General features: G+C 51.5%; 1 protein-coding gene across 5 annotated transcripts in view; it reads left to right on the top strand.

The window, feature by feature from the left end:
• Positions 1-23,489, top strand: part of ZC3H3 (zinc finger CCCH-type containing 3) — a 114,196-nt gene extending 90,707 nt beyond the window's left edge. For all 5 annotated transcript variants that reach the window (XM_063709575.1, XM_063709572.1, XM_063709574.1 and 2 more), the window contains 3 exons: positions 20,096-20,280; positions 20,852-21,165; positions 23,060-23,489. In XM_063709575.1, coding sequence (XP_063565645.1) covers positions 20,096-20,280; positions 20,852-21,165; positions 23,060-23,091 — 531 coding nt within the window. In that variant the 3' untranslated portion in view covers positions 23,092-23,489. The remainder of the gene's footprint in view (positions 1-20,095; positions 20,281-20,851; positions 21,166-23,059) is intronic.
• The last annotated feature ends 399 nt before the right edge of the window (positions 23,490-23,888 follow it).

Here is a 23,888-nt window from a genome sequence, read left to right as displayed (position 1 = left end):
ATGGGCTTTTATGTATAGTGTTTACCACACTGAGGAAGTTGCCTTCTATCCTATTTATTAGGTTTTTGGTTTTTTTAAAACATGAAATGGTGTTGAATTTTGTCAGGTCTTTTTCTAGATCAATTGAAATGATCTAATGATCTTGTGGTCTTTTTCCTTTATTCTATTAAGGTGGTCAGCTCATGACTCTGACCACATTGAATCACAGTCAGTCACAATCTCATTAATTGATTTTTGTGTATGAAACCATCCTTGCATCTGGGAATAATTGGTTATGATGTGTAATCCTTTTTTTGGTTTGTTTTTGAAATAGAATTTTGCTCTTGTTGCCCAGGCTGGAGTGCACTGGTACGATCTCGGCTCACTGCAGACTCCGCCTCCCAGGTTGGAGCAATTCTCCTGCCTCAGCCTCATGAGTAGCTGGGATTTCAGGCACGCGCTGCCAGGCCCAGCTAATTTTTGTATTTTTAGTAGAGACGCGGGTTTCGCCATGTTGGTGAGGCTAGTTTCAAACTCCTGACCTCGGGTGATCAGCCTGCCTTGGCCTCCCAAAGTGCTGGGATTATAGGCATGAGCCATTGCACCTGGCCCTTGATGTGTAATCCTTTTAATGTGTTGCTGAATGTTTTGCTGAGGATTTTTGCATCAATATTCATAAAATATATTGGTTGGTAGTTTTCTTTTAGTGTCTTTGTCTGGTTTTGTTATCGGGGTACTACTGGCCCCACAGAGTGAATTAGGAAATGTTTCCTTCTCTTAAACATTTTGTAAGAGTTTGAGAAGAATTGGTGTTGATTCTTCTTTTAAATGTTTTAGTAGAATTCACCAGTGAAGCCGTCTGGTCCTGTGCTTTTCTGTCTTTTTTCTTTTCTTTCTTTCTTTTTCTTTTTTTTTTTTTCTTGAAGAACAAGGTCTCGCTATATTGCCCAGGCAAGTCTCGAACTCCTGGGCTCAAGTGATCCTCCCACCTCTGCCTGCCTAAATGCTGGGGTTACAGGCGTGAGCCACTGCACCCAGCTGTGTCCTGGGCTCAAGTGATCCTCCCACCTCTGCCTCCCTGAATGCTGGGGTTATAGGCGTGAGCCACTGCACCCAGCTGTGTCCTGGGCTTTTCTTTGTTGGGAGATTTTGATTACTGACTCAATCTCCTTGCTGTCTAGATCTAGTTAGATTTTCTACTCTTCAGTCAGTTTTGGTGGATTGTGTATCTCTAGGAACTGGTCCATTTCATCTAAGTGGTCAATTTTATGTGTGTATAATTGTTTGAAGTATTTAATAATTGTCCTTTTGATGTCTGCAGAATCTGCAGTGATACTGGAAATTTCATTTCTGTTACTGGAAGTTTGTGACTTCTTTTTTTCATTGTCTGTTTTACTAGAGGTTTGTCAATTTATTGATCTTTTCAAAGTACCCATTCTTTGTTTTACTGATTTTTCTCTTTTGGTTTTCTGTTTTCGATTTCATTGGGCTTTCTGCTCTTATTATTTCTTTCTTTCTGCTTACTTGTGGTTTATTTTGCTGGTTTTTTCCCTCTACATTCTTGAAATGGGAGCTTAGATTATTGATTTGAATATTTTCCCTTTTTTCTGAGATAGGGTCTCACTCTCACCCAGGCTGGAGTGCAGTGGTGCAATCATAGCTCACTACAGCCTCAACCTCCTGGGCTCAAGCAATCCTCCTGCCTCAGCCTCCTGAGTAGGTGGGACTACAGGTGCATATCACCATACCTGATTAATTTTTTTAATTTTCTGTAAGACAGGGTCTTGTTCTGTCACCCAGGCTGGTCTCAAACTCCTGGCCTCAAGCAATCTTCCCACCTCAGCCTCCCAAGTAGCTGAGACTACAGGTCCATGCTACCACACCTGGCTAATTTTTGTATTTTTTGTAGGGATGAGGTCTCGCTATGTTGCCCAGGTTGGTCTCAAACTCCTGAGCTTAAGCAGTCCGTCTGCCTCAGCCTCCCAAAGTGCTGGGATTATAGGTATGAGCCACCAAGCCCAGCTCCTGTGACTTTTTTTGTTTTATTTCCCTTGAGATTTTCTCTTTGCCCTATGGATTATTTAGTAAAAGGCGTAAGAGGCATATGATCTGAAGAGAAACCAGAGTATTGCCTATGGATTATTTAGAAGTGTGTTATTTAGTTTCCAAGTGTTTTGAGATTTTCCTGTTACCTTTCTTTCATTGATTTCTAGTTCGATCTATATTGATTAAAATCATACAGATTTTAATTTTGAGTTTCTCACGGTTTGTTTTATGTCTGAGGATATAGTCTATCTTGGTATATGTTCCATGTGTACTTGAAAAAAAATGTATATTCCACTGTTGTTGGTGCTCTATAAATGTCTAATAGAGCTTGCTAGTTAAAGGTGTTTTTGAGTTCTCTATATCCTTGATGATTTTCGGTCTAGTTTTCAGTTGTTGGGAGAGGTGCTGAAGTCTCTAACTATAATTGTGGATTTGTCTATTTCTCCTTTCATAGCTAACAGTTATTGCTTCATGTATTTTACAGCTTTTTTGTTTGGTGCATTTACATTAGAATTGCTGTGCATTCTTTTTGTTGTTGTTGTTGTTTGTTTAGAGACTGGGTCTCGCTTTGTTGCCCAGGCTGGAGCTCAGCAGCACAATCACAGTTCACTGCAAGCTCAAACTCCTGAGCTCCAGCGATCCTCCCACCTTAGCCTCCTGAGTAGCTAGGACTACAGGCATGCACCACCATGTCTGGCTACTTTTAAAATTTTTTTTGTAGAGATAGGGTCTTGCTATGTTGCTCAGGCTAGTCTTGAACTCCTGGCCTCAAGTGGTCCTCCTTGGCCTCCCAAAGTGCCGGGATTATAAGTGTGGCCCTACTATGCATTCTTGATAGATTTACTCTTTTATTATTATATAATGTTTCTGTCTCTGATGATTTTCTTTGCTTTGAAGTCATCTTTTTCTATTAATATAGCCACGCCTGTTTTCTTTGAATCAAGTTTTCATGTCTTTTTTTCTCTTTTTACTTTAAATTTATATATATGTCATATTTGAAGTGACTTTTTTTATTTTTTTATTTTTTTATTTTTTATTGATCATTCTTGGGTGTTTCTCGGAGAGGGGGATTTGGCAGGGTTACAGGACAATAGTGGAGGGAAGGTCAGCAGATAAACAAGTGAACAAAGTTCTCTGGTTTTCCTAGGCAGAGGACCCTGCAGCCTTCCGCAGTGTTTGTGTCCCTGGGTACCTGAGATTAGGGAGTGGTGATGACTCTTAACGAGCATGCTGCCTTCAAGCATCTGTTTAACAAAGCACATCTTGTACCGCCCTTAATCCATTCAACCCTGAGTGGATACAGCACATGTTTCAGAGAGCACAGGGTTGGGGGTAAGGTCACAGATCAACAGGATCCCAAGGCAGAAGAATTTTTTCTTAGTACAGAGAAAAGTCTCCCATGTCTACCTCCCTCCACATAGACGCGGCAACCATCCGACCTCTCAATCCTTTCCCCACCCTTCCCCCCCTTCCACTCCACAAAACCGCCATTGTCATCATGGCCCGCTCTCAATGAGCTGCTGGGCACACCTCCCAGACGGGGCGGTGGCCGGGCAGAGGGGCTCCCCACCTCCCAGCAGGGGCGGCCGGGCAGAGGCGCCCCCCACCTCCCGGACGGGGCGGCTGGCCGGGCAGGGGGCTGACCCCCCCCACCTCCCTCCTGGACGGGGCGGCTGGCCGGGCAGAGGGGCTCCTCACTTCCCAGTAGGGGCGGCCGGGCAGAGGCGCCCCTCACCTCCCGGATGGGGCGGCTGGCCAGGCGAGGGGCTGACCCCCCCACCTCCCTCCCGGACGGGGCGGCTGGCCGGCGGGGGGCTGACACCCCCACCTCCCTCCCCGACGGGGCGGCTGGCCGGGCGGGGGGCTGACCCCCCCCACCTCCCTCCCGGACGGGGCGGCTGGCCGGGCGGGGGGCTGACCCCCCCCCACCTCCCTCCCGGACGGGGCGGCTGGCTGGGCTGTGGGCTGACCCCCCCACCTCCCTCCCGGACGGGGCCGCTGGCCGGGCTGAGGGGCTCCTCACTTCCCAGTAGGGGCAGCCGGGCAGAGGCGCCCCTCACCTCCCGGACGGGGCGGCTGGCCGGGCGGGGGGCTAACCCCCCCACCTCCCTCCCGGATGGGGCGGCTCGCCAGGCGGGGGGCTGACCCCCCCACCTCCCTCCCGGACGGAGTGGCTGGCCGGGCAGAGGGGCTCCTCACTTCCCAGTAGGGGCGGCCGGGCAGAGGCGCCCCTCACCTCCCGGCCGGGGCGGCTGGCCAGGCGGGGGGCTAACCCCCCCACCTCCCTCCCGGACGGGGCGGCTGGCCGGGCGGGGGGGCTCCTCACTTCCCAGTAGGGGTGGCCGGGCAGAGGCGCCCCTCACCTCCCGGACAGGGTGGCTGGCCGGGCGGGGGGCCGACCCCCCCACCTCCCTCCCGGACGGGGCGGCTGGCCGGGCGGGGGGGCTCCTCACTTCCCAGTAGGGGCGGCCGGGCAGAGGCGCCCCTCACCTCCCGGATGGGGCGGCTGGCCGGGCGGGGGGCCGACCCCCCCACCTCCCTCCCGGACGGGGCGGCTGGCCGGGCGGGGGGCCGACCCCCCCACCTCCCTCCCGGACGGGGCGGCTGGCCGGGCGGGGGGGCTCCTCACTTCCCAGTAGGGGCGGCCGGGCAGAGGCGCCCCTCACCTCCCGGATGGGGCGGCTGGCCAGGTGGGGGGCTAACCCCCCCACCTCCCTCCCGGACGGGGTGGCTGGCCGGGCGGGGGGCTGACCCCCCCACCTCCCTTCCGGACGGGGCGGCTGGCCGGGCGGGGGGCTGACCTCCCCACCTCCCTCCCGGACGGAGCGGCTGGGCGGGCAGAGGGGCTCCTCACTTCCCAGTAGGGGCGGCCGGGCAGAGGCGCCCCTCACCTCCCGGACCGGGCGGCCGGCCAGGCGGGGGGCCAACCCCCCACCTCCCTCCCGGACGGGGCGGCTGGTGAAGTGACTTTCTTGTAGACAGCAGATAGTTCAATCATGTTTTAAAATTCACTCTGCCAATCTCTGTCTTTTAGTTGATATATGTAGGACATTTACATTTAATGTGGTTATTGCTATATTAGGGCTTAAGTGTATCATTTGATTTATTTTGTTTTCTATTAGTTCTTTTTTTCCCTCTGGGTTTTCTTCCCACTGCCTTCCTATGGGTTACTTGAACACTTTTTAGAATTTTTATTTGATTTACTTATAGTGTTTTTCAATATAGATCTTTATTCAGTAGTCTTCCCTTCTCTGTGGGGGATACATTCCAAGATCCCTCATGGATACCTGAACCCATAGATGTCATGGAACCCAATTCCATCATTTGGAACATGTTTCTATTATCTTCCACCCACAAATCAAATGCCTTTTTAAGTCTTTTTTTTTTTTTTTTTTGAGACAGAGTCTCACTCTGTCGCCCAGACTGGAGTGCAGTAGTGTGATCTTGGCTCACTGCAACCTCCGCCTCCTGGGTTCAAGCAATTCTTCTGCCTCAGCTTCCTGAGTAGCTGGGATTACAGGTGTGTACCACCATGCCTGACTAATTTTTATGTTTTTAATAGAGATGGGGTTTCACCATGTTGGCCAGGCTGGCCTTGAACTCCTGACCTCAAATGATCCACCCGCCTAGGTCTCCCAAAGTGCTGGGATTACAGGCATGAGCCATCACGCCCGGCTGCCTTTTTAAATCTTAACTAAACGTTTATCACACACTGTAGCCCTAACTTTTGCAGTTTGCAGTGTGACAGCAAAATTAACATTAATTTCTTTTTTTCTTTCTTCACAATTTCATGGATAGAAGATTCATTCTTACTGTAGATCTCAGCAACCTCAGAATATTATATTATTATTATTATTTTGGGGAGGGGGGGCAGAGTCTCCCTCTGTCACCCAGGCTGGAGTGCAGTGCAGTGGCACAACCTCTGTCCACTGCAACCTCTGCCTTCCGGGTTCAAGCAATTCTTCTGCTTCAGCCTCCCAAGTAGCTGGGATTACAGGCACGCGCCACCACGCCTGGCTAATTTTTGTATTTTTATTTTTATTATTTTTTTGAGATGGACTCTAGCTCTGTCACCCAGGCTGGAGTGCAGTGGTGCAATCTTGGCTCACTGCACCCTCCATCTCCTGGGGTCAAGTGATTCTCCTTTTTCAGCCTCCTGAGTAGCTGGGATTACAGGCGCCTGCCACCACACCCAGCTAATTTTTGTATTTTTAGTAGAGATGGGGTTTCACTGTGTTGGCCAGGGTGGTCTCGAACTCCTGACCTCCTGATCCACCCGTCTTGGCCTCCCAAAGTGCAGGGATTATAGGCGTAAGCCACCACACCCAGCCTATTTTTTTTTTTCTTAAGTTGAGAACTTTGACCTTTTTACCTAAAGGAAGCATTTTACAGCTTCTCTTATCCAAATTGTTAGCATCACTACTGTTGCACTTTGGGGCCATTTTTTATGAAAATAAGGGTTACCCGGACACAAGTGCTGCAGTACCACAAGAGTCAGTGTGATGAGGGAGACAGCTACTAAGTGACTAATGTTAGGTCGTGTATACAGTGTGGAAAAAGGAATGATTCATGTCCTGGGCAGGACAGAGCATGACAGTGCAAGATTTCATCACACTGCTCAGAATAGCATGCACTTAAGCATTTATGAATTGTTGGCTGGGCGCGGTGGCTCATGCTTGTAATCCCAGCACTTTGGGAGGCCGAGGCAGGTGGATCATGAGGTCAAGAGATCGAGACCATCCTGGCTAACACGGTAAAACCCTGTCTCTACTAAAAATACAAAAAAAAAAAAAATTAGCTGGGCATGGTGGCAGGCGCCTGTAGTCCCAGCTACTTGGGAGGCTGAGGCAGAAGAATGGCGTGAACCCGGGAGGCGGAGCTTGCAGTGCAGTGAGCCGAGACTGCGCCACTGCACTCCAGCCTGGGTGACAGTGAGAGACTCCATCTCAAAAAAAAAAAAAAAAATTATGAATTGTTGGCCAGGCACGGTGGCTCACACCTATAATCCCAGCACTTTGGAAGGCCAAGGTTGGGCAGATCACCTAAGGTCAGAAGTTCAAGACCAGCCTGGTCAACATGGTGAAACCCTGTCTCTACTAAAGTTACAAAAAAAAAAAAAAAATTAGCCGAGTGTGGTGGTAGGCACCTGTAATCCCAGCTACTTGGGAGGCTGAGGCAGGAGAATTGCTTGAACCCGGGAGATGGAGGTTGCAGTGAGCCGAGATCACACCACTGCACTCCAGCCCTGGGCAACAAGAGTGAAACTCCATCTGGGAAAAAAAAAAAAAGAAAAAGTTATGAATTGTTTATTTCTGGAATTTTCCATTTAATATTTTTGGACCACAGTTGACTTCAGGTAACTGAAACTGCAGAGAGTGAAACAGTGGAAAGGGGAGGACCACTATATAGCTTTTGTAGTGCTTACCTTGGGTATTATATTATATTTGCATGACTGATCCACGTCTGCTGGTGGTGTCGTTTTGCCAGTTTGAGTGAAGTGTGGAAACCCTACCTTCCCTCATCTCCCTTAACCTCCCCTTTTATAACCATCTGGAATACTTCCTCTACAGAAGTTACAACCACAACAGACACAGTTATAATTTTTATTTCAATCATCAAACATAATTTTAAAAACTGGGGAAGAGATGGAAAGTCTGGTATGTTTATCCATATTTTTGCTTATCTTGTTCTTTATTCCTTCCTGTTGTTCCAAGCCTTTCTCTTTTGTTTCCTTTTTGTTTGGAGAACTTTAACCACTTTTTAGGGTAAGACTGCTGGTGACATTGTTTTTCTTCATCAGAGAATGTCTTGATTGCCCCTTTATTCCAGAAGGATAATTCACTGAATATGGGATTCCGTGTTGACAGTTCTTTCTTTTGAGCTTGAAGAATGTTATGCCTCTTCCTTATGTCCTCCATGGTGTCTAGTTAGAAATCCACTGTTGTTTGAATTTTTCCCCAGTGGGTAAAATGTGGTTTCTGTGGGGTGCTGTGACTCGTTCCTGTAATGTCAACATTTTGGGAGAACCAGGTGGGCAAATTGCTTGAGCCCAAGAGTTTGAGATTAGCCTGGTCAACATGGCAAAACCCCATCTCTTTAAAAAAAAAAACAAAAAAACAAAAATTAGTCACACATGGTGGCATGCGCCTGTGGTCCCAGCTACTCAGGTGGCTGAGTTGGGAGGATTGCTTGAGCCCTGGAGGTCGAGGCTGCAGTGATCTATGATTGTACCACTAGGCAAGAGAGTGAGACCCTGTCTCAAAAAAACAAACATAATGTAGTTTCTCTCTGGCTGCTTTGAAGATTATTTCTTTGTCTTTAACTTTCACTGTCTGACATCTGGGATAGATGTCTTTGGTCTATCCTGTCTGACATCTGGGGTAGATGTCTTTGGTCTATCCTGTCTGACATCTGGGGTAGATGTCTTTGGTCTATCCTGTCTGAGGTTTGCTCAACTTCCTGAATCTATAGGCTTATGTGTTTTACCAAATTTGTAAAGTTTGTATTATTTCTTTGAGTTCTTTTTCCTCTGTTTCTGCATCTCCAGTTGCATGAATGTTAGGTCTTTTGTTGTGGTCCCAAGGTCCCGAAGGCTCTGTTCATTTTTTAAACCTTATTTTCTTTCTGTCGTTCAGATGGGTTAATTTCTGTTATTCTGTCTTCCAGTTCTCTGTCTCATCCGTTCAGCTGTTGAGCCACACACTGAGTTTTTTATTTCAGTTATTGTATTTTTTAGTTCTAAAATTTTCATTTGGTTCTACTATATCTTCTTTTTCTCTGTTGATACTTTCTTCTGTTTCCAGCATGTTTGTATTGCGTGTAGAAGTGCCTTTGTGATGCTGTTCTGTCTTTATGAAATAATTCCGACGCCCTGTCTGTCAGCGTTGGCGCTGCCCCTCTTCACCGAGCTTGGAGCCTCCCTTGTTCTTAGTGTGAGCAGCCACTTTCTGTGGGAGCCTAGTCATGCTGGCTGTTGGGTGGAGGGGCTGCCTCCTTCTTGCCAGCTAGGAGTGGAAACCCAGCTCCCTGCACTTGGCCTCACTGACACTGTGGAAGGTGGTGTGGAAAACAGACCTTCCCTGAACCTTCCCTCCCTGCCTTGGGGGAAGGAGTTCTACAGTGCCTCTTCCACATGGCCTCCACTGACTCCGTGGGGGATGGAGAAGGGGTGAATGTCCTGGCTTTTCACCACCCCGGCAAGGAAGGGAAGGGCCTCCTGGCCAGGGTTGAGTCCAGGCTCCCTCCTCAGCCTTTGCTGGTCTGGCTGGGGGTGCAGTGGTTTTGCGTGTTGGCTGGAATAGGATGGCTGTTGCCCGAGACCTTCTGTCTTGCTGGGCTGCCCTTTGCCTGTGCCTCTGGGCATTTCTGGGCTGTGGCTTCCTTGACTCCAAGTCTTGGATGGGGCAGGGAGCAGCCCAAGGGCACCCAGCACCAGTCGTGCCCCGATCCCTTCCATTAGCGCCTTCTCCGCAGCCAGAGGTGGCTTGGGTTTGTTATGGTGGCACTTAGCGGGAAGTACAGGGATGGTAGGTTGGTACTCTGGGTCTGTCTTCCCAGCAATGCAATGCAAGCTCCTTCTTTTTTTTTTTTTTTTTTTAGGCAGAGTCTCACTTTGTCACCCAGGCTGGAGGGCAGTGGTGCGATCTCAGCTCACTGCAACCTCTGTCTCCTGGGTTCAAGCAATTCTCCCACCTCAGCCTCCCAAGTAGCTGGGATTACAGGTGTGCACCACCATGCAAGGCTAATTTTTGTATTTTTAGTAGAGACAGGGTGTCACCATGTTGGCCAGGCTGGTCTTGAACTCCTGGCCTCCCAAAGTTCTGGGATTACAGGGGTGAGCCACCGTGCCCGGCCTACTTCTTTTTAATGCCAGTTTTGGCTTATTTTCCCCCAGAAGTGGATCCGTTTTACTGAGGTTTTCAACGTACGGGTGCATGTCGGTGTGTCTACAACATCCTTTATCGCGTCTAGAGTTTTTTTCATCTGTATTTAATTTGCGTTTTCTCACTTGTTTCTGGGAACAGTCTTGCCAGGGGCATGTCTATCTTATTGCCCTTTTCAGACAACCAGCTTTTGGTTTTGCTAGTGTTCTTTGTTGCTTGTTCCTTTTCTTTTTCATTGACTTCTGTCATTGCTCTTTATTATTTCCCTCCTGCTTTAGGTTTTCCCCGGGCTCCTGTCCCGCTTCCTGCCTTCTGCTCTGGGAGCACCTGTTCCCGTGTCTGTAGGTTTTGGGTTCTGGCTGATGTGCTTTGAGCTCTTGGCCTCCCTCTCAGGAGCCCCTCCCTGCTGTCCATGTGGGCACCCGCAGTCCCCCACAGCAGCCCCACAGGCCTTCTCTGGTGGTTTGTTCGCTGGTCAGGGTAGAAAGCATCCAGTCACTTACTGTGTTTAATATACTTGTTATTATTTTAGATTTACCAAAAAGTTGCAGACATATCACAGAGAGTTCCCATACACCCTCAGCCAGCCTCCCCTGCCAGGAGCGTCCTGCAGATCCACAGCCAGCAGTGTGATGTGCTTTGACCTATGTCCCTGCCCAAATCTCATGTCGAATTATCATCCCTGATGTTGGAGTTGGGGCCTGGTGGGAGGTGATTGGATCATGGGGATGGTTTCTAATGGTTTAGTACCATCCTCCAGTGCTATTCTTGTGATGGAATGTTCACAAGATCTGGCTGTTTAAAAGTGTGTAGCACCTCCTCCCTCTCTCGACCTCCTGCTCCAGCCCCCTCTCTCGACCTGCTCAGCCGCGTGAAGTGCCTCGCCTCCCCTTTGCCTTCTGCCACGATTGGAAGCTCCCTGAGGCCTCTCCAGAAGCAGATGCTGCCATGCTTCCTGTACAGCCTGTGAACTGTGAGCCAATTAAACCTCTTATCTTTATAAATTACCCAGTCTTGACTGGGTGCAGTGGCTCACACCTGTAATCCTAGCACTTTGGAAGGCCGAGGTGGGCGGATCACTTGAGGCCAGGAGTTCAAGATCAGCCTGGCCAACATGGCCAAACCCCACCTCTACTGAAAATAAAAGAATTAGCTGGGCACAGTGGTACATGCCTGTAATCCCAGCTACTTGGGAGGCTGAGGCATGAGAATCGGTCGAACCTGGAGGTGGAGGTTGCAGAGGGAGCTGAGATTGTGCGACTGCACTCCAGCCTGGGCAGCAGAGTAAGACACTGTCTCAATAAAGAAATAAATTACCCAGTCTGAGGTATTTATTTACAGCAATGCGAGAATGGATTAATATAGAAAATTGGTACTGAGGAGTGAGGCATTGCTATATAGATACCTGAAAATGGGGAAACAGCTTTGGAACTGGGTAACCCACAGAGGTTGGAAGAGTGTGGAGGGCTCAGAAGAAGACAGCAAGATGAGGAGAGTTTTGAACTTTCTAGAGACTTGTTAAATTGTTGTGACCAAAATGCTCAGAGTGATATGGACAGTGAAGTCCAGGCTGAGGAGGTCTCAGATGGAGATGAGGAACTTATTGGGAACCGGAGCAAAGGTTACTTTTGTTATGTGCTAGCAAAGAGGTTGGCTGCACTATGTTCCTGCCATGGGGATCTGTGGAACTTTGAACTGGAGAATGATGATTTAGGCTATCTGGTGGAAATGTCGTGGGTTTTGTTTTGTTTTGTTTTGTTTGTTTTTTTGAGATGGAGTCTTGCTCCAGGCTGGAATGCAGTGGCACGATCTCAGCTCACTGCAACCTCTGCCTCCTGGGTTCAAGCAATTCTCCTGCCTCAGCCTCCCAAGTAGCTGGGGTTACAGGCATGTACCACCACACCCAGCTAATTTTTGTATTTTGGTAGAGATGGGGTTTTAGTAGAAACATAGTTTCACCATGTTGACCAAGCTGGTCTTGAACCCCTGACCTCAGGTGAGCAGCCCGTTTTGGCCTCCCAAAGTGCTGGGATTACAGGCATGAGCCACTGTACACAACCAATCTGGTGGAAGTTTCTAAGCAGCAAAGTTTTCAAGGTGTAGCCTGGCTGCTTCTGACATTCGGTGCTCATATGTGTGAGCAAAGAAATGACCTCAAGCTGGAACTTATATTTAAAAGGGAAATAGAGTTTGGAAAATTTGCAGCCTGGCCATGTAGTAGAAAAGAAAAGCCCATTTTCAGGGGAGGAATTCAAGCAGGCTATAGAAATTTGTGTGACTAAAAGGAAGGCGAGTGCTAATAACCAAGACAATGGGGAGAAAGCCTCAAGGCATTTCAGAGACCTTCATGTCAGACCCTCCCATCACTGGCATGAGGCCTGGGAGAACTGAATGGTGTCCTGGACCTGGCCCAGAGCCCCACTGCCCTGCACAGCCCCAGGATATGGGTCCCTGTGTCCAGCCAGTCCAGCTCCAGCTGTGGCTCAAAGGGGCCAAGGCACAGCTCTGGTCACTGCTTCAGGGGGTGCAAACCATAGTAAGCCTTGGAAGCTTCTACGTGGTGGTAAGCCTGCAGGTACTCAGAGTGCACGAGTTGAGGTTTGGGAGCCTCTGCCTGATTTCAGAGGATACGTGGAAAAGCCCGTATGTCCAGGCAGAGGCCTGCTGCAGGGGTCAAGCCCTCATAGAGAACTTCTGCTAGGGGGAAATGTGGCATTGGAGCCCCCATGCAGAGTCTCCACTGGGGCACTGTTTAGTGGAGCTGTGAGAAGAGGGCCACTGTCCTCCAGACCCTGGAATGGTAGATCCACCGACAGCTTGCACCATGCACCTGGAAAAGCTGCAGGCACTCAGTGCTGGCTCTTGAAAGCAGCTGTGGGGGCTGAACCCTGCAGAGCCATGGCGGTGGAGCTGGCTGAGGCCTTGGGAGCCCTCCCCTTGCATCACTGTGCCCTGGATGTGAAACGTAGAGTCAAAGGAGATGATTTTGGAGCTTTAAGATTTAATGACTGCGTTGCCGTGTTTTGAACTTGCATAAGGCCTGTAGCCCCTTTCTTTTGGCGGATTTCTCCCTTTTGAAATGGGAGTATTTACCCAGTACCTATGCCTCCATTGTATCTTGGAAGTCACTAACTTGTTTTGATTTTATGGGTTCATAGGTAGAAAGGACTTGCCTTGTCTCTTTTTTTTTTTTAGACAGAGTTTCACTCTTGTTGCCCAGGCTGGAGCGCAATGGCACTCTCTCAGCTCACCGCAACCCCCTGCCTCTCGGGTTTAAGCAATTCTCCTGCCTCAGTCTGCTGAGTAGCTAGGATTACAGGCATGCACCACCACACCTGGCCAATTTTGTATTTTTAGTAGAGACAGGATTTCCCCATGTTGTCCAGACTGATCTCGAACTCCTGACCTCAGGCAATCCACCCGCCTCAGCCTCCCAAAGTGGTGGGAGGCATGAGCCACCACCCCCGGCCATCCCTGCCGGTTTCTAATGGCTTAGCACCATCCCCCGAGTCCTGTTCTTGTGGTAGGCTTCTCATGACATCTGGTCAGTTAAAAGTCTGTAGCATCTGCCCCGCTCTCTCTCGTCCTCCCGCTCGGCCGTGTGAAGTGCCTCCCTCCCACTTCACCTTCTGCCACGATTGGAAGCTTCCTGAGGCCTCCCCAGAAGCAGATGCTGCCATGCTTCCTGTACGGCCTGTGAACTGTGAACCAGTTAAACCTCTTTTCTTTATACATTGCCCAGTCTCAGGTATGCCTTTATAGCAGTGTGAGAATGGACTCATGTACCATCTCGCTGTCAGAACTGAGACATCCACTTTGGTGTGGTGTAACTGTCAACTCCAGACCTTATTTGGATTTCCTCAGTTTTCCCTGATGCTGTTTTCTGTTCCAAGATACTACATTCCATGAAGTCACTGATTTTGGAGTGCAGGGGAGCATGAGAAAGACGGAGAGCGTGGATAGAAGTGTCTGGAACACGTCCTCCAAGGTGGCTGGTGGTGGTAGAGGGGGCAGCTTTGATTTTGGACAGTGGGAAGGAAGCTGGCAACTCTGCTGGGGACAAAGGGTGCGTCACAGCCATCAGAGGTGCTGCTGGCTGTGGGGTTAGGGCCTCACCCCCAGGAGAGAACTAAGCAGGGCTGGGTGCTGTGGTAGGGCAGGGGCCCCTCAGGCCCTGGGCTGAACCAGCGCGGGTGGTGAGGGAGCTGCTGTGGTCAAGCCAGCTGGGCAAATCAGCCTGCTCTTGGCCAAGGAAGAGAGCGCCGTGGAGCCTGGCCCAGTCCCTGCACCCCTCATGTCAGCTCCGGAAGCACAGGCTGGAAGAGTCTCCCTATGGACCATGCTCCCAGGGCCAGGCTGGCTTGGGGAAGAGGTGACCTGGTGCCTGGGAGATTCACCCGAGGCTCTCCACTGTCTTGGTGCTGATAGAAAAGGCAGACGAGCAATTAGTTATCTGAAGACAGTTCTCCGGTTGCGGACCCCAGTCCAGGCCCCAGAGGGCCCCTTGTGGGAAGCAGTGCCTCAGTGCGTGGCCAGGCAGTGTGGACATTGGCTTAGCTGGAAACATGAGCCCACCCAGGCCGCCTGGCCTGTCATGCTCGGCAGCTTGGACGGGCCTCTGTGCTTTCTGTGAAGGCTGTGTTCAACCTTTTTTTACTTTTTGACCATTAGAAGGATTAAAAGCTGTCTGATATTTTAAATTGGTATTTCTCTGATGTAAACTGAGGTGGAAGACCTTTTCCCATGTTTCTAAGGCCTTTGTGTCTTCTCTTCTGGAAAATCTTTTTGGTGATTTTTGGAATCTTTTTGGTGAGGGTGAGGGTGTTTTTCTTTTGGGTTGTTTGATTCTTACTGACTCAGAGGGAATTTATAAACATAAACAAACATAAAAATATATATAATGTCCTGGACTTTAATCTGTTAGTCACATGTCTTCTCTGTTTGTGGTTTATCTTTGCATTTCTTTGTGACGTGTTGAAAATCAGAAGTTCTTGATTTTAACGGACGTAGTTTTATAGTTTTCTTTACATTTTGCACCGTTAGTGTCTTGAATAAGAAATTCTTCTCTACACCAGATTGTGCTCAGTTGCCTCTAAATATTTTGTTGTCTTTACCTTTCACACTGAGACTTTCATCCAGCTGGAGGTGATTTTCTTGTGTGGTGTGTGCGGTGAGGTCCAGTTTCATTTTGCCACAGTGCCTGGCCTTGAAAAGCCCATTGTTTCCAGCGGGTGTGCGGTGTAGCCCTCCCTCCTGTGGTAAGGTCTGCGTGGATGCGGGCTCTGCTTCTGGCTCTCTGTTTGTTCATTGGTCAGTTTGTCCCTGAGCCAAACCATGCTCTGAATTATTTGAGCTTCATAATAATAAAGCAAGTTCTTTCACCTTGTTCTTTTTTAGAACGATTTCAGCTATTCTTGACCATTATTCTCCCAGAAATACATTTTAGATTTTTCTTGTCAGGTTAAAAAAAAGTTGGAATTTTGATTGGGATTGTCTTGAATCCGTAGCTTGGTTTGGTGGAATGGGCATCTGTCCCCAGAGCAGTGAGCTGCCAACCTGTGGGGATGGCATCTGTATTTCTTCAGTTAGACCCCTCCCTTTTAATGTCTTTTTTTTTTTTAAGAGACAGAGACAGGGTGTCACTGTGTCACCCAGGCTGGAGTGCAGTGTTGTGATGATAGGTCACTGCAGCCTCCAACTCCCAGGCTCACGTAATCCTCCTGCCTCAGCCTCTCAAGCAGCAGGGATTATAGGCACATGCCATGACACCTGGCTAATTTTGTTTTTTTTAATCTTTTGTAGAAACAGGGTCTTGCTGTGTTGCCCAGGCTGATTCCGAACTCCTGGTCTCAAGCAATCCTCCCACCCTCCCACCCTGGCCTCCCACCTTTAATGTGTTTTAATAAGGTTCTTTATTATCTTTTTTTTTTTTTTTAAGACAAAGTTTCACTGTTGTTGCCCAGGCTGGACTACAATGGTGCAGTCTCGGCTCACTGCAGCCTCCACCTCCCAGGTTCAAGCAATTCTCCTGCTTCAATCTCCTGAGTAGCTGGGATTACAGGCATGTGCCACTATGCCTGGCTAATTTTGTATTTTTAGTAGAGACAGGGTTTCTCCATTTTGGTCAGGCTGGTCTCCAACCACCGACTTAAGGTGATCCGCCTGCCTTGGCTTCCCAAAGTGTTGGGATTACAGGCGTGAGTCACTGTGCCCAGCCGTTGATTAGGTTTTGTTAGATTTATTCCTAATACTTTTATTACTGTAAATAGTATATTTAAAATTTTTATTATCTCACTGTTCATTGGCGTATAGAAATATAATTTTATATGGATTTTATCTCCAGCAACTTTGCTGAACTATATTAGTAATTAGTTTATAAATTCTCTTGCATTTTTCTGTATAAACAATTATGTCATTTGCAAATAGTGACTTTTTTTTCTTCTTCTTTTGAGTCCAAACAAGTTTTCTTTCTTTTTCTTGTCTTCCTGCATTGGATAGGACACCAATACAATATTGACTGGTGATGATAGTGGGCTTCCAACCTTTCCCCTTGACATGTGATGCTTTCTGGGAGTTATCTTTTAAGAAACCCTGTATATCAGGCTAAGGAAGTTACCTTCAATCACTAATTTGCTAAATGTTTCTTTTTAAAAAACTGTTGAATTTTATTAAATACTTATTTCATATCTGTGAGGTGATCATATGATTCTTTTAACCTGTTAATGTGCTAATTTTTGTTCATTGATTTTCTAATATTAAACCAACCTTGCATTCCTGAGATAAATCCAACTTGCTCCTTAATATATTAGTGTTTTTACACATTGCAAGACTCTCATTTATAATTTGTGTAGGACTTTTGCATTCTTTTCATGAGTGATATTGGCCTAAATGTTTTTTTCTCATATAGTCCTGGTCAGATTTGGTTTCAAGATTATTCTGGCCCCATAAGCTGAGTAGTGTTCTGTGTTTTTCTATACAGTGGACTTGTTCATGGAAGACTGGAATTGTACATCTGGAGTATTTGGTAGAACCACAAGTAAAGGCCAGGTGTGGTGGCTCACACCTGTAATCCCAGCACTTTGGGAGGCTGAGGTGGGTGGATCACGAGGTCAGGAGAACAAGACCATCCTGGCTAACAAGGTGAAACCCCATCTCTACTAAAAATACAAAAAAGTAGCCAGGCATGGTGGCGGGCACCTGTAGTCCCAGCTACTCAGGAGTCTGAGGCAGGAGAATGGCGTGAACCCAGGAGGCAGAGGTTGCAGTGAGCCGAGATCGTGCCACTGCACTCCAGCCTGGGCAACAGAGCAAGACTCTGTCTCAGAAAAAAAAAAAAAAACAAGAACTACAAGTAAAACCCTTTGGGTTGGAGCTTTGCTTTTTAACTACTGATTCCAATTTCTTCATGGTTATAGAAATACTTGAATTTATTTTTCTTGTCAGTTTTTCTAGAATTTGTCAATTCACTGATGTTTTCAAACATACTGGCATGATGTTTGTTATCACAGCGTGCGGTGTCTTTCATCATCTGCAGCATCTTTAGTTACACGCTTAGCATTCCCAGCGTTGTTTACATCTTCCTTCTCTTCATTTACCGATTAACCCTATTGGATAAATTGATTACTGTTTTAAAAGAACAAACTTTTAACTCTCTTGGTTTTAATTCCTATTTTGTTTTTCTTTCCCTCTGCTTTGAGTTCATTTGCTGTTTTCCCCCTAACTTTTAAGCTAGGTCTTCTGTTGTGATATAAGCATTTAAGGCTATGTATTTTCCTTTAAGCCCTGTTTTTGCTGTTCCACAGATGATGATACATTTCCAGATCTTTGGAGAGTTTTCTGGGGGTTTTGTTTGGCTGGTTTGGGTTTTTCATTAGTGAACATGAGATGAAGGTCTCAGGCCTTTGAAATTTAAGATTCATTTCATGTCCAGTGTGTTTCCTTGTATATTTTCTTCCATCATTTTACTTTCTTCATCGCTCCTAAGTAATTTCAAAAAGTTTTTTTTTTTTTTTTTTCTTTTTTTTTGAGACAGGGTCTCACTCTGTTGCCCAGGCTGGAGTGCAGTGGTGCAATCTTGGCTCACTGCAACCTCCACCACCCAGGTTCAAGCGATTCTTCTGCCTCAGCCTCCCAAGTAGCTTGGACTACAGGTGTGTGCCACCACACCCAGCTAATTTTTGTGTTTTTAGTAGAGACGGTTTAGGAGAGACCGTTTCACTGTGTTGGCCAGGCCTGCTCTCGAATTCCTGACCTCAAGTGATCCACCCGCTTTGGCTCCCAAAGTGCTGGAATTACAGGCATGAGCCACTGTGCAGGGCCTCAGAAAGTTCTTTTTGATCCTCGGTATTTGCTTGTGTTCTGCAGGAGGGTTCTGATGGGCGCTGTCCAGTACAAACATGTATGAGTCATATGTGAATTTCAGCTTTTCTAGTAGCCACCTTTAAAAGGTTAAAAAAGATTATACACCAAAGCAAATGGAATCATGTTTTATTTAACCCATCCTATCAAAAATTTCAACATGTCATCAAGGAAAAAGAAATGTGTATTTTACATTATTTTGCTCCTACTGAGTCTGAGTCCTGGCACGCGGTTTACACCAACACCCACACCTCAGCTCACACTGGTTGTGTGGCAGGTGCTCTCTGGACATCTCAGCTGGGCACTCTGCATCCAGTGTTGCCCACCAGCTGTTGTTGGGGCTGTGGGTGCATCTGATAAAATGCACCCGCAGCCTTGGCGATGCCTGCAGTCCTGCCCCTTTGTGAACAATGGACCTGCACACGCCCACGCCCGTCCCAGTACTGCGTGGGATGCCTGTGCTGGTGGCAGGGCTTTCCTTGTCAGGCACAGCCACTGCCCCTGCCCCCCACAGGAGGCCTTGCCCCCACCCCCCCCCCCAGGCCCTTGAAGCCTGCTCTGCTGCAGGACTGGGAATCTCTCCAGCCACAGGCCCCTGAGGAGCCCCTGGGTCTCTGGGCCCCACAGCACTGCCAGGCCCTGTGTAGAGGGACTCAGACTCCGTGTTGCAGGAATGAATGAATGAGTGAGTGAGTGAGGGTGCAAGCACTGGCCTGAGCCTGGCTTCCACCTGGGGGTATGGCGGGGGCCACACCACAGGATCCAGGGAAGGTATGGGGTACAGTGCAGGGCCCGGTTCTGAGCAGGTGCTCACGGCCAGCCCCAGGTACAGGAGCAGTACCTGGGATCCCAGATTCTTAGGTCAGGTGCCTGGCAAGGGGCTGTGTGGCTGGGAGGATGTGGGTTCAAGGCTGTGGCACCCCACGAGCTGGAAGCACTCTGGCCACTCTAGTGCCGTGACAGATTTGAGCTCCACTCTTGGAGCTTGTCACAGTTCACATTGGGGACGCCTGTCGCCTAGTCCCATGAAGAGCAGTTTGGGTGCCCCATGCAGTGGGCTCTGCAGGGTGAGGGGGAGGGCATACCCTCCCTGAAAGGCCTTGGGCACGAGGCAGGCAGGCAGCTGGGCTGCAGAGCAGAGCCCAGGAGGGGTGGGCAGAGGAAGGGCAGGCTGGGCGCCCTGCTCCACAGGCCAGGCTGGGCCGCTGGGGCCTTGGGCAGCCTCTTTGTGTTTCCCTGTGGGCCTGGTAGGAGAGCTGGGGCCATGTTGCTGCCCAGAGCACCTGCTGGCTGGCACACCCCCTGCCCTGTGGGTATAATTAGCACTGTGACAGGTGCTAGGGATCGCGTGCCCAGCCCAACCCTGACCCAGTGCAGCCTGGCCTTGGCTGACCTGCCCCACCCTCTCCCGGCCCAGCCTAAGACCCCCAGGTCTCTAGCCACACCCACCTTCTGTGGGTGGTTCCCTCTGTGCTGCCAGGATGGGCTGGCTGGGGTCTGGCAGAGGCAGCGGGTGGGCAGAGCCTTGAGCCATGGCCTGGCCGCAGGCTCTGGGAGTCCCCATGCTGGCCCAGCCCTGCTCTGCTCTCAGTCTGTGCCCAGGGCCTGCAGTTGGCTGAGGGCCTCTTGTGGGTGGGTGAGGGCCCAGGTGGAACCTCTCTGGACTGGTGGCCTCAGCCTTCCAAGAGGAAGCCTTTGGCCCCAAGACTTGGACGGAGCCTATGGGGCCCCATGGGTACTCGGGGGGCCTGGCCTGGCTCTCCTTGCCTTCCCTGTGCAGCGCCACAGCCTCCAGCCGGCCCACCCACCTGCACCCCTTCTCTCTGCAGTGCAAGAAGAAACACACGCTGCTGTGCCCCGACTTCGCCCGCAGGGGGGCGTGTCCCCGCGGCGCCCAGTGCCAGCTGCTCCACCGTACCCAGAAACGCCACAGTCGGCGGGCAGCCACGTCCCCCACCCCAGGGCCCAGCGACGCAACCGCCAGGAGCAGGGTCTCGGCCAGCCACGGGCCCAGGTGATGGGGCAGTGGGCACTGTGCATGTGAGCCTGGGTGGCCCCTCCCTGTCTGGGGAGATGCCCAGGGCCCTCTGGTTGAGCTCCCGCCAACTCCAGCTCTTTGGGCCTCAGACCAGAAAGAAATCCCAATCCAAGGCTGGGGATCACATGACCTCCAGAGATGCCCGTACCCCACTTCCAAGTCTGGACAGAGCCAAGGGCATCCCTGGCCAATGGAGGAAGGTGGGGCCTCACAGAGACCTGCTCACTGGGACAGGGTGGGAGGCCTAGCCCCGGGAGGAGTCTGGGGGCTCCCTCATCCAGCCCACCTGCCATGTGGGTGTGGAGCCCCATGGAGACCAGGAAGCCAAGGCCCTGGATGTGAGGGGCAGGCTTGGTGTGGAGCTGGGGCCTTCCCTGCACCCAGCCTGTCCTTGCGGCCAAGGGCCAGGCCTGACCTGTGCCTCCAGCTCTGCCCTGAGACCACGGAGGGCCATGGGAGCAGGAAGCAGCCAAGAGCATGGGCAGCCTGTCGCTGGGATCCCCACCCGTCACCCCACCTCACACGTCTGCCCCTTCCTTCCCTGCAGGAAGCCTTCAGCAGCCCAGCGCCCCACCAGGCAGACGCCCAGCTCCCCTGCCCTCACTGCGGCTGCCCTGGCTGCACCTCCCCACTGCCCAGGGGGGTCAGCCTCTCCCTCATCCTCGAAGGCTTCTTCCTCCTCCTCATCCCCTCCCGCTTCCTTGGACCACGAGGCACCATCTCTCCAGGAGGCCGCCTTAGCAGCAGCATGCTCCAACAGGCTCTGCAAGCTGCCTTCCTTCATCTCCCTGCAGTCCTCGCCAAGCCCAGGAGCCCAGCCCAGGGTCCGGGCCCCCAGGGCCCCCCTCACCAAGGACTCAGGTAGGCAGCACGGCCTGGCTCGGGCCCCCAGGGCCCCCCTCACCAAGGACTCAGGTAGGCAGCACGGCCTGGCTCGGGCCCCCATGGCCCCCCTCACCAAGGGCTCAGGTAGGCAGCATGGCCTGGCTCGGGCCCCCAGGGCCCCCCTCACCAAGGGCTCAGGTAGGCAGCATGGCTGGGCTCGGGCACAGGGGAGCTTTAAATGCCCCCTCAGACCACCACGTCAGAATCTCCAGGTGGGGCCTGGGTGAGTCCCACGGGCGCCAGGGGTGCACCTGCTAGCCCTGGGGCAGGGCCAGCCAAGGTGCGAGCGTAGCGGTGGCCGCTGCGCAGTCTGCCCCAGCTGAGGGCTGATTTAATTAGAAAGCACCCATTTCTGTTAATTTGTTCTGGAAGATCACCACGCACTCCTGGAGAGAACAGATGTTCCCTCTCCCCCGATGAGCATTTGGGGCTTGGTAAATGGCTCCACTCAGCCTTGTTTAGGAGAGAAAAGAGGATTTTATGGCTGCAAACGACCCTTTCTGTAAACATTTTACAGCTCTCCGCGCGTTTGAGTGACGATAAACCCCACGCAGCTCGGCGGGCTGCAAATTTGCGACCATACGGCTATCATTTTATTGTCATATTTCACGGTCGTAACGTTAATGGAAGATGCTTGCTGCAGCCTTCTCCAACAGCTCCGCTGAGCACGCTCAAACGCCTGCCTCGGAGGGGCCGCCTCCTGTTCGCAGCCTCCACGTCAGGGGCGTGGAGCCGTGGCCAGACCCTCCGCCCCACGAGACCTGGGCACCCGCTCCCTCCATCTGGGTGGGCCTCTCTGGGGCCGGGGAGCAGATGGGGCCCTGAGGCAGCCACTTGTATTTTTTTTTTTTAAGATCAGGAACCTAGCAGCCAATTCCAGAGCCAGTGGAGGTGGGCAGGGTGCTGAGGGGCCCTGTGTGCAGCTTGGGTGGGGCCTGGGAAAGGCTGCAGAAACCTCCCCTGCTTGGCCATGGCCAGGAGCTCGGGCAGGTGGAGGTGCCTGGGACAGTCTCTGGGCAGGAAGCTGGAGCTGCTGCTGGAGCGGCCACCACAGGGGCAGGCTGACGGGTCAGAGCCTGTGTAGTCTGTAGCCTGGGCCCTGGCTGCTGGGCCCGACTCAGCTGTGCACAGGTGAGCGGGCTCATCGGCCCTGAAGAGGGGCACCTGGGCAGGCCCAGTCCTGTGGGCAGCTACACGGAGGCATCTCTATTCAGCGGGCCACCGTGGTGCCTGTTGGGTGGTCTGGAGGGGAGATCTGGGGAGGGAGGAGAGGCGCTGGCACCCAGTGAGTGAACATTCATGGGGCAGGAGCTCCTGGGCTTCCCCGCTGTGGGGAACTGCTCCCTCCACACTGCCTGCCTCCAGGCCCTGCCCGCCTCACCCTGGGGCCTCTGCTCTGCTCCTGCCCCTCCCCGCCACAGCTTGTGTGCACCCCGGCTTTCCACATGGAAGGTGCATCGTGGCCGCCTCATGTGTCTGGCAGCCTCACTGAACGTGCAGGGCTGTCTGGTGCTGTGTGCACCAGTACTGATGGCTCACCCTGCAGACCTTGTGGCCGGGACTGCCGCCTACCCAGGAGGACCCCTGGACTGTAGGCAGAAGCCTCAGTTGACCTCATAGACTGAGCCTGCACCATGGCTAGACAGCCACAGAGGCTCACCAGGACCTGTTAGCAGCAGGGGGCAGGAGCTGAAGCCTGTGGCCTGTCTGTGCTCTTCTCCCTCGCACTCAGGAGGATATCTCTGCAGACCTTGCTGTGTGTGCTTGGGCTGACAGAGCCCCCCCATCCTGAGCCCGATCAGGAGCTTTGCAGCCTGGGGAGGTTCTTCCAGGTGTTTCCGGGCACCTAACTTTTTCCCTCTTTGCATAGGGAAGCCTCTGCACATCAAACCACGTCTGTGAGGACCCCAGGGACCGGCCTGCACCTACCTCAGACCCTCATCCTTGGAGAGGAAAGAGGCTCTGTCCACCACTCTACCCCACAGGAGGGCCGCCCGCCACCAAGCCTCACCTGGGGGCCACAGGGACACTGCTCTGCCTGCCTGGCCCTCAACCTTCCATGACCAGCGTGTGCCCAGGGCCTGGTCTTCCTCCCCCAAGCCAGGCCCCTGTCCCCACCCCACCACCCTCCAGGGTGCCAGGCAGGGCTGGCCTCCAGGCCTGTCCCCGACTGCCATTGGCAACAGTGGCCCTGCAGCCCCCCAGCCCTCCCCACCCAGGTTTTCGGCCCAGTGAAGAGGCCACTGGCCAGGCCTCCCAGGCAGGTGTTTTATGTTCAGCAATAAAGGTTCTATCCGTAACTGGTTGGCTTGTCCTGACTGTTGCCGCGCCACCACCAGGCGGAAAGCACTGCCCCTCTGGGCAGGAGTATGGGGCCCCTTTCCTACCTCCCACGATGGTTCAGAAGTCAGAAGGCACTTCTCCCTGGACCTGAGCAGCACCATCTGGGGTGGGGAAGGCCTAGGGGGCACTCTGGGGACCCGGATGCAACAGGCTAGAGCCATGGTGGGTGGGGCAGCTCGGCCAGCTCCCGGTTCCCCTGCCCTGCACGGGTGCCCGTGCTGGAGGGGCCTGACCAGGAGGCCTGGCTGAGGTTGTGCCACAGACCCTGGATTGGGAGAGGCAAGGCCTGGAGGGGCAAGGCTCCTCTAGGCATCCGCTCCCACCTTCCCTCACCTCCAAAGAAATGGGGGGTGGCC

The sequence above is a fragment of the Gorilla gorilla genome, chromosome 7 (genome assembly GCF_029281585.2).
Source record: "Gorilla gorilla gorilla isolate KB3781 chromosome 7, NHGRI_mGorGor1-v2.1_pri, whole genome shotgun sequence".
NCBI lineage: Eukaryota > Metazoa > Chordata > Mammalia > Primates > Hominidae > Gorilla > Gorilla gorilla.
Note: the sequence above shows the minus strand (reverse complement) of the source record. Positions and strands in the feature narration are given on the sequence as shown.